Consider the following 13,541-nt stretch of genomic DNA (forward strand, 5'->3'; position numbering starts at 1 on the left):
GATTACTCATATCGGGTTTTCGATCGGTTAACAATTCAGATGTTTTCGATTAGTTTTTTGGGTTCGGTTTTATTTTGTCAGGTCTAATTTTGTGTGGGTAAAAGCAGGTCCTATTTATTGTTGTTGAGATTTTTGATAGCTCTGAGTGATAAAGTGGAAGAAATAAAAAAAGTCTGAGTTGAATCTTTAGGATAAAATAATACTCCCTCTCTACCAGACCAATGGTAACACTTACCTAATACGGCCATACCACACTAATGGTAGCATTCCTTATTTGGTCCACAACATTACCAAATTATTCTTATACCCATTTGATATTTACATAAAATGTCACTACATACCCAACCTACCAACTCACAATTAAACCCACAATTACATACCCCATCTATTTTCTTCCCTCTTTACCCCTTCTTTTACCCTCTTTTCTTAAAAACCCCATTTTTTACCACGTTACCATTTATATGGTACGGAGGGAGTAATATTTTACTGTTGTTAAGACTCGTAGAGTCTATGGATAAACATAGTCTAGTCTTAGTTGTATTAAGTATTAACTTTCAACTCTTTTTTTTTTTTAGGGAGGGTTAACTTTCAACTCTTGGTATTTCAATTTAGCTTCATTTTCGGCCAAAAAGAGCAGGAGCTTGCCCAATCGAAAAAATAATTAACAAGAATATCCGTGGCGCTCTCCTCGACAAATCAAATTAAATGTTTTTTGATAATTTATATTAATCGAAAAACTATCAACATTTTTGCAGTTGAGACATAGGCATTAAGCTACCACTTCTTCAAAATTTGACCATTTATCAGAAAGTAAATTATATAAATAAAATACACACAAAAAAAAAACATTAAATAAGTATTGTGTTAGAAATATTTATACTAGGTACATTTGTAAGAAATGTATGGCTCCTCTTTATCCTAATTTAAAACGTGGTTTTAAATTACTTTTCATTTTTCCATTGGATCACCTAAATATTAAATTAGGTTAACTCCAAATCTAAACCTCGAATAATTAGCATGCATTTCGGCCTTGTTACTTTATTAGTAATAATAGCATACCGTTAATTTATCAAAAAAACCGAGAATTATGTCAATATATATACCTTTCGACCCTTCAAATACAATTACGATATTATTCAACTTAATTTCCACTCGGATTAACCTTCCCAAATCTCTAGATCTGTCCCTTAATGACTCCCAAAGAACAATCAATCAAGCAAACAAATTATTTTTTACTGTAATAAAAAAGAAAAAAAAAAGACAAAACACAGAAAATTCAAAAATATTGACCTTGAAAAATTTAAAATAAAAATAAAAATGAATCAATCAAACCAAAACATGATCAACAACAACAGCAGCAGCAGCAGCAGCAGCAACTTCCCCAATTCTTCTGATTCTTTCTGTACTTCCTCTTCTTCTTCAACTGTCTCATTACCCACCAGTACGACGTCGTCTAACCCATCATCATCATCATCTTCATCTTCATCACTAAATAGTCCTGCAACTTCTTCAATGACTAGTCGTGATCCCGATTTGCCCTTCAGTGGAGGTGGTATAAGGTATATTTTATTTTTTTGTTCAAGGGTATTTTCGTCATTTTTATCATTTGTTAAAGCAAGGTTTTTTTGGTGGATGTGTTTTACTGATCAAGTTTTCGTTCATGGGTTTTGTTCTATTTAGTTTTTTGGGAAATGGGTTGGTTTTGGATCATGTAATTATGTAAAAAAATTAGTATTTTATAGGTTTTTGATGTTTAGGGTCAGTGGCGGAACTAGGGGGGGCTAGCACGGGTGGTCGCCCAAAAAAATTGGAATCTTTTAGTTTAAGTCTCCGCTGCCAAACTATAAATCCTGGTTCCGCCACTGTTTCTATTTAGGGTACCATGATATGTTTAGTGTATACAGTATAGACTGTTAAATGCTAGTGTGATTAGTTTGCAAATTGTCATGTGAATTGGTAGTTCATGTAAGTTTATTTGGAAGCATTTACTGTGATTGCGAAAAAGCGAGAAGATTTAGTTAGCAAATGCAGTTTGGTTTGCTGTTGTGCATTGCTGATTGCACTGTAGAGTATGAATGAGGATACAAGGAAGAGGGCACAAGTGCATAACCATTATTCCATTAACCAATTCATCTATTGAAGAAAGGTTTAGGGGCTTAGGACGGAGACCTGGGAAAGATATCGAATGTGATGTGTATTCGTACTAACTACAAGTGCCAATTGGTAATGCTTGTTGATAGAACTCTGTGTTCTATGGTTTGATGGATGGGAGAGTATTCTGTAGAAATTTGAGGACGTGAATGCTGAAGTAGCTTCAACAAGGCTGCCTCATTGGTGATGAATACGTCACATCCGATATGTGATACGCTCTTATAGGTATAGAATGTCTGCTTTATAGATTTTAAGAAGCGCCAATGATAGAACATGCTTTAATAGATTTGTGATTCTCTGGGGGTTGAGTGAAGTCTGCACAAGATAGTTCTTATAGGGCTTGCTTACAGTGAGCTTGAATAGTGGGTGCGTTTGATTGTCTAAAACTCCTTGGAAAATGGTACTGACTTGGACTGGTCAACTTAAACTACTAATTGTTTTTTTTTGTTGAGAAGGATTTGTGGATTTATAGTATTAGAATGTGTTCATTATTGATTAAACAGATCTGTCGGGACTGGAGCTTCGACCTTTAGGTTACGTGTTGTAGAACTATTGATATGGTTTAACTTCCAACTCCAGTAGTTCTGCAAATGATTTTGACTTTTATTTCTGCTATGCTGTCTTGGGCTCCATCGGAGTACCTAAGAAGGGTAGTTTTGTGAAAAAGTTCCTGTTAAGTGTTTTGTCTTGTCCGTGCCCTCGAGTATCAGATACACAACATATGACTAAAGTGCAGTATTGAAATAACATAGGCCTCATTTTACTGTGATTTGTACACACAGCTTCGTAGCTGTATTGTAGTAGTCATTTTTTATGCTTATGTCAGCATGTCAAAATATTGCCAATAGGCTGTGTATAATTGTTGTTTATAAGTGTTATTGAGAGCTCGGAATGATGTGTTCATTCTGATTGGGTAACCTCCACAATCAATTCTAATTGTCAAGAGAGCGTTGAGCTTTCGTTTCTAATTGTTTCCTCGTCGTGTTGTGTTTACTGGACAGCTAATTGATTCTCTCTTTTTCCCTTTTTTTTTTTTTTTTTTTTTTTTTGTGGTGTGTAAATAGCTTTCTCACTGGAAAACAGCAAATGAGGTTCAGTTACGGATATTCTACTTTCAAAGGGAAAAGAGCTTCAATGGAAGATTATTTTGAGACCAAAATATCAGAGATTGATGGTCAGATGGTTGCATTTTTTGGTGTTTTTGATGGTATGTAGGCATTGCTTTCTCACATATTATAGCGTAAAATGTCATATTGTTAATGCACCTTTCTCTTTCTATGTGTTGCTCTACAACAGGTCATGGGGGTTCCAGAACTGCTGAATATCTTAAGAACAATCTATTTGATAATTTGTGCAGCCATCCCGACTTTATAAGAGACACAAAAACGGCTATAGGTATGAATATCTAATATGTACTTTAATATCTTTCTCTACAAAGGTGTGCAATCTATTTACCTTTAATGCTTTATTTTAATGCATACTTTTTCCTTTTTGGTTACACTTCGTATCAGTGGAAGCATTTAAACAGACAGATGTAAATTATCTCAGTGAGGAGAAAGACCAGCTAAGAGGAGCAGGGTCAACTGCATCAACTGCCTTATTGGTTGGTGGACGCTTGCTTGTTGCCAACGTAGGTGATTCCAGAGTAGTTGCCAGCAGAGATGGATCTGGTAAGTTGATTAGTGACCAAGATATATATTTATATGCTCACTATCACATTCTCGGTATTTCTTTTGTTGCATATTATTTAAACAAATTGAACGACACATATACTACCACTTGAGTTTTTCTTGAATGTGTGTATGTTTAAATGTTTCTTCTTTGTATTAGGGGGTGGGATGGAGAATTTCAGGTCTAGCAGAAATTATAGAGGAATGTTAGTTAGGAATAACACGTGAGAAATAATCATCAATTTTTCTTTTAGATATTTAATTCGTGACACTTCGCATTGAATTTAATAGGGATTGGTAGAGAACAAGTTTACTGATTTTCATTGTGTTTTACTGCAGCTGTTCCTTTGTCAGTGGACCATAAGCCTGATAGATCGGATGAACGTCAAAGAATTGAAAATGCTGGAGGCTTTGTTATTTGGGCTGGTAAGCTTTGTTTTCAAGTTTTCATTCTTGTACCAGCATGGCAATATTTAAACTTAAAAGTTTCAAGGATAGGATACAAAATTTTAAAACCTTCGATTGAGGTTGGTGGACTTGGTTTGTTAACTTGTTATTGACGGAGTATATACCTTTTAAGATGATAAGCATTAAAGCTGAAATTTCACAAAGCACGGTTTTTACTCAACTCTATGTATGTGGATAGATTCCTAAGAAGCACATGTACATAGATTTCCGAAGAGCTTTTTTCTCTTGAAGTACACTGAACTTCTGCCCCCGGTGTGGAAACATTCATTTTTTGTTTTATTTTTATAAGATATATAATATTAATTAAGGGACACCAAGGGAGAAGCTTAAGTCCTAGACAGACTTGCATCTGTTTATTGACAAGCAAACACATATGTTCCTTTTGTTGTTCTCGTATTTTTTGTGGTTTTGGGGTTCTTACGAATACAATTAATTTAATTAGATACTTTCAGTCTCACAGAAGGGTTTCTTGAAAAAAAAATCGAAAATTTGCTGTAGAGAATCATTTAGTTTTATCACGTGATTCCCTTTTCAGTTATCTTATGTTTCGTGGTTTAGGTGTTCTTACTCAATCACTTTGATTATTCGGCTGTGTATGTTGATCTTTATGAAATAGTTGCCTCTCTATAAACGAATGTAATGGCTGTTTGAGCCCTGTTTGTAATCATGGTTACCTGATTAGTAGTATGCCAGATACAAATGCGTACTACTTTTACACAACATACTTAATAGAGTTATCCCTTACATTGAAGGAGTACTATTAACTAAAAGCGTGTCATACAAATACTTGATAGAGGATTCGATAGCTATGACACTTACATTTTAACTATCCGATTCATTCCTAGGGACGTGGAGAGTTGGAGGAGTACTTGCAGTTTCTCGAGCATTTGGAGACAAATTACTCAAAGAGTATGTGACAGCTGAACCAGAAATTCAGGTAATTTATTCTAGCCGAGCATTATACTCCCTCCGTCCTGGTCATTTGTTGTCCTATTCCATTTTGGGGTGTCTCAGTCAATTGTTGTCCTTTCTATTCTAGGAATGCATTTGATGAACAATTTGGTCATTCACACTCAATTTGATCCACATGTCATTTAGTAATTGACCCTCTCCTCTTTCCTTGGTCTTTGTGCCAAAACCAAAGGATAACAAATGACCGGGACGGAGGGAGTATTAAGCTTCACTTCGAATTAGCAGGAGGTTGCAATCTGCAAGCCTTATTTTGTTGGTGGGCTCTCTAGTAGTCTAGTGAGATATACATGGGAACTCGCTGACTACTTACTAATTTTTTAATCTTTATTCTCGATTTAAATTTTAAGTTTTTATAAATGAATCCGGAATTCGATTTTAAAACCTATAAGTTTACCTTGACTTTGTAGTTTGTATTATGTTTCGCTCCTTTTTTTCGCATTTTGAGGTGTGTGCTCACCCATGGACAGTTCTAAAGGATGATTCATGTCAGCCGACCCCAAATCATTTTGGGATTAAGGCTCTGATGTTGTTATTGTTGTTGTTGTTGTTGTTGTTGTTGTTGTTGTTGTTGTTGTTGTTGTTGTAATGGGCGTAATTTTTTGGATTGACATACTCTTGTGTATACCCGAGTAGCTGACCCTTATTTGCTATTTATTACTCTATATATTTCTCAGGAGCAAGAGATTGCTGGGGTAGATTTTATCATCATTGCAAGTGATGGACTATGGAATGTTATCTCGAACAAGGTATGCTTGTCTCAATTCTACAGTTCAACAATAAAAAAATCCCAGCTCTCCGCTCAGTTCGGTAGTATGATACCGAGTTTTCTATGCATATATGGGTTTTACCTGAAACAGCCCCTTTTGTAGTTGTACTGATAATTCAATAATTTTAGACTATCTAAGCTACTCCCGCTCCGATCCCTTGCTATAATTATGCTTGTACTAATGTAAACCCAAATTGGTCCTGCAGGATGCTGTCTCTATTGTGCAAGACATAAAAGACGCTGAACAAGCATCAAGAAAACTTACTGCAGAAGCTTTTGCACGAGGGAGCGCCGACAATATTACTTGTCTTGTTGTTAGGTTCGAGAAGGAGCAACAAAACTGCGATTGAGCTACCCAGAATTAGAATCTTCAACTTTCTTTCGTGTACATGATGATCTTCCTTGCATTTCTTGATCGATAATGTTGCCAGATTTTAGAGACGGCAAACCTCAAGTCAAGAACCTCGTTTAGATGCAGCCATTTATTCTTTATTTATACATCAAATACCGTATTGTTTCATAACTTTGTAAGTTATCGACGCTTCACAAATAACTGTATTAATTAGAATCAGCTCCCCAGTTTAGGATTTAAATGCTGCTGCTTGTGATACGTCTAATTTTTGACGGAGACACTTGAATATGGAATAGAAATACTCAAATCGATAAAATAACTAAAACTTGTCGTTGGATTTATTGTACGATTACGTGATACATCCAAGCAATCTATTGGGGACATCCAGGGCCACCATAGGAGGCATATTGATCATATCTGTCATCAGACTCACCACCACCACCTACTTCGCCTACACCATAACAAGTTCCATATGTTTCGAGAATTTTAAGAGCATCCGCGTCTGGAGAAACTACAGGAGCGTCTTCATCATCAGCATAGTACTTCATTTCGTGCACATGACTTCCATTTGCTGAAATATCACGACCGTTTCCCATATGTGTCGGATTCTTGTAGACGACCCTGTCGACTACTTCACCGCCCCATCCGATAACATCAGCATTTTGCGACATTTTTGTGAAGAGTTCTGCTGGCCAATATCCTTGTGGTTGTCCATTAATTGTTAACCACCAAACGTTTGAGTTCGGATCCTACATAAGTATATATTATTCATGGGTTGTATCTCTGAATTTTAACGCAGAATTTTAAAACGTAGAATTACAACTTAGAAAACCAAAAAATTCGTAAATTACAATTTTTCAAAGAAACTAACACAAATCATTAAGAATTTTACCTTTTGGATATTATATTCGGTTTCAAATATTTCTCCACCATAAGTAGAAATTTTGGCCAATTTCGCACCGATTGCAAACCTAAGGTTAGTTTGTAGGAACCCAGGACAGTCTAAATTATAGCAACCCGTTTTATTGTAGTTATCATTCTGGAAGAAAAATACGGTACTTTGTTAAATTAAATCGGAGTAATATAAGCATATTAAAACATTTGGAGAATCCGTTTTTGATAAATATTTAAAAAAAAAATTGAAAATTAAGAAGTCTTACTGTCCAATAAATAAACAATTTTGGATCACTAGAACCAGTTGATGGAGCCACCTAAAATTGTTTCAAACAAAAAAATCAATACATATATATTGTTAGTACCAAATTTTACACAATTTGTATGCGCCACGTGTCGAACAAGGATTGGCTATGACGATGTGACATGGGTCGGTGACATAGCATAAAGGTCAACAAGTCAACTAACAATATCCTATTCATAAGTAACGACTGCTACAAATCAGGAGGAGAATGTGGTGGAGGTTACAACCATTAAACCCTACAACATCTATATTTGAAATAATTAAGATGAGCATCTAATGGGGCATTGAGTGCATTAAGTGGGGGAGAAAAGTCTATAACGGCTATCGAAAAAGGAGGAGAGTCAAGGGGGACTGTTAGAGTAAAAATAGGAAAGTAGGTGACTGAGTAAGAGAAGGGCAACACACCTATAAAAGGAGGTGGAAAGCAGCATAAGAGGGACCAACTTTTCATGGAGGGAGAGGGATAAAATAATAGAAACATACAAGTAACATCTCATCATATTATACCACCATCGGCATCATTGATCCATATCTACACAACAACAACACTCTTGAATCCAGAAATTACACTCAGGCTCCAGCAGCAGTTCCAGCAGAAACTCCGGCAGAGGCTCCAGCTTAAACTCCGACAGAGGATCCAGCAGGAAGCATTCCTAAAGAGCCTTATTTCCTAGCCTTTATCTTGTACTTCCATTAAAATATCTCCTAAAGAATTATAGTGCATACTTGGTGGGATTCCGACTCCCCCCGCGGTTGTTCCCACACCGGGTTTTCCGCGTCACCAAAAACTCTTTGCGTCGATCTTTCTTTCATTGTCTTTTACTTTATTTTGCGCCGTGATTCTTTAATTCGCTCGTAGTTATAGACGGTCACTTTGACTCACTAATCAAAACAACTAACCGGTAAATTTTACCCAAAACAATTTGGCGCCCACCGTGGGGCATAGTGATCATTCTCTATAACCTAATTTCGCAAGCGCAATTTTATTCATCTCTATGTCTGGAGCCAGTTCGAATCCGTCCAGCACCCAGGGAGCACCCTCAACCTTCTCGGTGGAAGGCCTCTTCCAAAGATCCACGGGACCGCCATCAACTGCGTCACAACAACCACCGGATGGTCCCCATCAAGCGTGTCTCCCAAAGCCATGCTACCACCTTTCATGCCACCGCAGGTACCTAAAGCATCGCAGCACCCGGTGTGTGACTGGAATCTAGCAGGAGAGCGGCCCCCAACAGAGTGAAGTCCTTACTAGGACCCGAGATCCAGGAGGCGATTAGGAGGAATTCCCAAGAAATCGGGAGCCTCGCCACCGATCCAATGCAAGTGGTGCTAGAAGGAATGGATACCGCAGGGCCATTGAAAGCTTGAGGAAGGACAATCGGGATCTCAGAACCGGATCGCAACAAGAATTAGGACCTCTTCAGCAGTCACGCTCCACCCTCCGAGGTCCCGATTTGCCGCCAACGCGGGCCCCAGCACAGATTCCATCGTAGCCGATCACCGATGGATCTTGAAGGAGTACCACCCGGAGGAGCCATCGAGCCCCGGATTGGGATTCTGTCTTTTGATCGACCGCTCACTGCAGCCCAACCCCAGGTAGTGTTTTGTCTAGTAGTCACCAGGAACTAACTTGCAATCTTTTGCAGAACCCCATCCAAAGTGGGGGATGGAATCCGGACCAAAGAGCAGTATAATGAATCCAAACGGATATTTCTCTGGGAGGAACTGGATGGGAGGAGCCTCTTCTCGGCAGGCACGGAATGGCAACCGGGGACCATCGTCCATGCAACACCCTGGCAAGTCACCAGGGCGGTCAATTCCCGGAGGAGCCCTGGCTGGGAGGTACATCTAGTGGCTCTTATCTGCCTGTCTCTAACCCTCTTGCAGGAACAGGTAGCTTGCTGGAACAGCAATACCAGGAGTTGAGGGACCTGATGTACAGGATTCCTGGTGTAGCAAGGCCCCTGGAAAAGGTAACACGAGATAGCTACGCGGATTCCCCTTTCGTGGATGACATAGCCCTTGTAGGTGTCCCGAAAGGATGCGTGCCGCCAGCCATGACGCTTTACGACGGAACCACGGACCCTCTTGACCATATCAACCACTACAAGCAAAAGATGATGGTGACCACTGCGACAGGCTCCTTGAAAGAGGCCTGTATGTGTAAAGGGTTTGGATCCACCCTATCCGGAGCTGCCTTGCAATGGTTCGTCAGCCTGCCCAACAGGAGCATAACCTGCTTTGCCGACCTAGTCAATGCCTTTCACCAGCAGTTTGCCAGCAGCCGCAGACCAGAAAAACAAACCAGCGACCTATACCGAATAGTGCAGGGACCTGAAGAGGCTACCAGAGATTTTCTAAACAGGTTCAACAGGGAGAAGGTGGCAATCCCCCGGTGCGACATAGCCACCGCCATACAAGCTTTCCGCCAAGGGCTCCACCAGGACTCGGACTTATATAAAGATCTGACCAAATACCCATGCACTACCTTCGAGGAAGTACAAACAAAGGCAATCGCTGTTATGCGGCTGGAGGAAGACTCAGGGCCCAGGAGGGCTACCTATGGTGCTGACCATACATCTAGAGAGGCTCTTGTGGCAAACCTGACTCGGGAGAAGCACTGTTCCTATATCTACCAGTAACTGAGGTGGAAGTCAGTGAAGTAGTGGTACGACAGCAGGAAGAAGTTCAACATACATTATACTATGTCAGTAAGTCTCTGGTACCTGCAGGGACCAGGGTACCAGGAGGGGACTTGATCGTCCAAGCTTGAGTAGTCCCTGAAAGTCAAGCACCTGAAACCGTCCAAAACCAGACAGATCCCCGATTGCGGACCGGAATGCGGGGCGTACGCTCTCATTACTCAGGGGGGCAACATCCAAGCCAGGACCAAGTATTTCTACGGATCCAATAGATAACCATGCTACCGGAAGATCCATCGACGACTCGCTTCCGAATAACATTCAGAGAGAACAATTTCTGGAGGATCAACAAGGAGGTGAGGTATTCAGTGGTTGGTTGTTCGTTATCTTACATTGTGATCCTTGGCAGGGTAGAGATCCATGGTCTGGGGGCAGTGCATGTCGTTGAACCATCAATGAGTCCGAACGACCGAGGATCCGGAGATATGCAGCAACCGAATCTTTGAAACACCAAATTCTCAGAGATAAAATGAAATAATCGGAAGAAAAAACTTGCAAAACAAAGAGCTGCAGGAACCAGGGGCATTCTCGCAACCCGCTTGGAACATAACTAGTAATTGCTCAAAGAAGAGAAAGGTGATCAGAGCAGTGTTTTGCATGCCCTCCACAAAAAATGGCGTGCAAGACATGCGCAGGGGCAAGAGCCTCTCCAACAATTCGCCGATGAGACCGCATATTTTGGTATATAGTCTATCGATACAACTCCACCAGATTCCAGTTTCAGCTTTATCGTCATCACCTCTCAATTTTTAAAGACGACATATGTTGGTACACATCTACCGAGATACAACTCGCTGTGTCTCGGGTTTTGCTAAGTGTTCCTATCTTTCTAAGAGCCCTGATTTCTGATTAAACTTTAAAAAAAAAAAAAAAAAAAAAAAAATCTTTTTAGGTTCCTTCTCAAATCTTTTGACTTTTAACTTCCATTGGCATGCTCAAACTTTTGAACTATAAATAATTTTTAGCATGTTTTAAGCATTATGAATCTTAAACCCTAGCTTATCTATAGTACATTCTCAAGACCTACTTTTAAAGCATTTCTGAAATCATGTGTTTTGGAGAAAGGAGCTTGCAAAAACTAATCTGATGGAGTTTGTATGTCTATACAGTGAAGCGTGGGCCTATGGCTGAGTACCCATAGATCGGACGAACGAGGCTCCTGTAGTACTCAGCACCCACGCAAGCGGGGCCCCTCTGAACAGAGTAGGCAATTGAATCCTAGAGCCTCCAATCAACGAAGGCCGGCAATAAAACAACGAAAAAGGGTGCACGCACGATAAAACAAAAGTACGCCAGAAACGGCAGAATACAAAACAAACGGTAGAACACTCGCGACTTTATAACACACGCTCAAACGTGATCGTTATCACGACACATTGATAGACATTGCATTCACAAAGATATAAAGGTCACAACGGTGTCTAGCCACCATATAGAGTAAATAATACATTAGTAAATCGTCGTTGCATCACTGACATTTTTCAGGTACCAGCTGCATACTAATTGCAGGAGCAAGTTCTGCTCGAGGTTCTCACCACCAGAATTACCCCTGACACTCAGAGGCAGAACGGTAAAGTTAGGAGGAGGCTGGTCCCACTGGACTCGCATCCACGGTTCCATCCGCTGGACCCAAAGAATCTCCATCGGGACCCGAATCCATCAAAGATCTACTAGCTCGACCCAACATCCATAAGCTTTCATGAGCGGGACCTGTGGTCCATCACTTCCATCAAGATCCTTCAAAGATCTACTAGCTCGGCCAACATCCATGAGCTTTCATGAGCAGGACCAGCGTCCATCAAAGCATCCACCAAATTTGAAATCCATGTGTCGATATCCGGAAAACATCTATTTGCCGCTATTTCAGTAGGAGAACCGTAGAGAGCCCGAAAGAAGATCCGGAGGAGGCAACTTTGCCTATCTGTCAACCTCACTCCAATGAGCATCTACCAGCAGGGCTCCGCCTGGATACCTCCACGGCCTTACTTCACATGAGCAAAAAAAAAAAAAAAAAAAAAAGAGACCGAGAATCGTCACGGGGAGCCATATACTATGTTCCAGCAAGAGCAAGCAGATTAGACTACCAGGAGCCTGGAGTAAAAATCTGGAAGTACAAGTCTAGGTGCAGAGAAGAGGTTCAGAACTATGTCCGAGGTATAAGCAGTGTGCGCTTGTTCTAGCAGGAATAACAACGGCGTCAAATCCTAGAAGACTAATTTCCCTCCTCATTGGAAACCGAGAAGGAAAATTGGGGGCAATTGTTAGTACCAAATTTTACACAATTTGTATGCGCCACGTGTCGAACAAGGATTGGCTATGACGATGTGACATGGGTCGGTGACATAGCATAAAGGTCAACAAGTCAACTAACAATATCCTATTCATAAGTAACGACTGCTACAAATCAGGAGGAGAATGTGGTGGAGGTTACAACCATTAAACCCTACAACATCTATATTTGAAATAATTAAGATGAGCATCTAATGGGGCATTGAGTGCATTAAGTGGGGGAGAAAAGTCTATAACGGCTATCGAAAAAGGAGGAGAGTCAAGGGGGACTGTTAGAGTAAAAATAGGAAAGTAGGTGACTGAGTAAGAGAAGGGCAACACACCTATAAAAGGAGGTGGAAAGCAAAGATAAGAGGGACCAACTTTTCATGGAGGGAGAGGGATAAAATAATAGAAACATACAAGTAACATCTCATCATATTATACCACCATCGGCATCATTGATCCATATCTACACAACAACAACACTCTTGAATCCAGAAATTACACTCAGGCTCCAGCAGCAGTTCCAGCAGAAACTCCGGCAGAGGCTCCAGCTTAAACTCCGACAGAGGATCCAGCAGGAAGCATTCCTAAAGAGCCTTATTTCCTAGCCTTTATCTTGTACTTCCATTAAAATATCTCCTAAAGAATTATAGTGCATACTTGGTGGGATTCCGACTCCCCCCGCGGTTGTTCCCACACCGGGTTTTCCGCGTCACCAAAAACTCTTTGCGTCGATCTTTCTTTCATTGTCTTTTACTTTATTTTGCGCCGTGATTCTTTAATTCGCTCGTAGTTATAGACGGTCACTTTGACTCACTAATCAAAACAACTAACCGGTAAATTTTACCCAAAACATATATAAAGCAGAAACTTTTCGAGCGATATTAGAGAGTCCAACTTTTTTAGAAATTCTAACAAAAGTAGATTTCGAAAAAAGTTAAATAAATAATAAATAAAATTATCCTAATAAAAGTATATTTCTTAGTAT

The 13,541-nt window shown here is 40.0% G+C and overlaps 2 protein-coding genes across 2 annotated transcripts; both read left to right on the top strand.

Moving 5' to 3' along the window:
• Positions 1-1,126: 1,126 nt before the first annotated feature.
• On the top strand, positions 1,127-6,695 carry LOC141596346 (putative protein phosphatase 2C 11). Its single transcript, XM_074416474.1, has 8 exons — positions 1,127-1,559; positions 3,216-3,358; positions 3,448-3,546; positions 3,663-3,821; positions 4,161-4,247; positions 5,135-5,226; positions 5,936-6,007; positions 6,234-6,695. The coding sequence occupies exons 1-8, from the start codon at positions 1,318-1,320 to the stop codon at positions 6,375-6,377; spliced, it is 1,038 nt and encodes a 345-aa protein (XP_074272575.1). The 5' UTR covers positions 1,127-1,317; the 3' UTR covers positions 6,378-6,695.
• Positions 6,696-9,337: 2,642 nt separating this feature from the next.
• LOC141594636 (uncharacterized) lies at positions 9,338-10,219 on the top strand. Its single transcript, XM_074414641.1, has one exon. The coding sequence runs from the start codon at positions 9,338-9,340 to the stop codon at positions 10,217-10,219; it is 882 nt and encodes a 293-aa protein (XP_074270742.1).
• Positions 10,220-13,541: the final 3,322 nt, after the last annotated feature.

This window comes from Silene latifolia, chromosome 8 (assembly GCF_048544455.1).
Source record: "Silene latifolia isolate original U9 population chromosome 8, ASM4854445v1, whole genome shotgun sequence".
NCBI classification, from domain to species: domain Eukaryota; kingdom Viridiplantae; phylum Streptophyta; class Magnoliopsida; order Caryophyllales; family Caryophyllaceae; genus Silene; species Silene latifolia.

Bases quoted from the DNA above. Each gene is read 5' to 3' on its own strand.
- LOC141596346 (XM_074416474.1), top strand. From the start codon at position 1,318: ATGAATCAATCAAACCAAAACATGATCAACAACAACAGCAGCAGCAGC. The intron at 3,822-4,160 runs GTAAGTTGATTA...GTTTTACTGCAG, and splicing joins TGCCAGCAGAGATGGATCTG to CTGTTCCTTTGTCAGTGGAC. The intron at 5,227-5,935 runs GTAATTTATTCT...TATATTTCTCAG, and splicing joins CAGCTGAACCAGAAATTCAG to GAGCAAGAGATTGCTGGGGT.
- LOC141594636 (XM_074414641.1), top strand. From the start codon at position 9,338: ATGGCAACCGGGGACCATCGTCCATGCAACACCCTGGCAAGTCACCAG.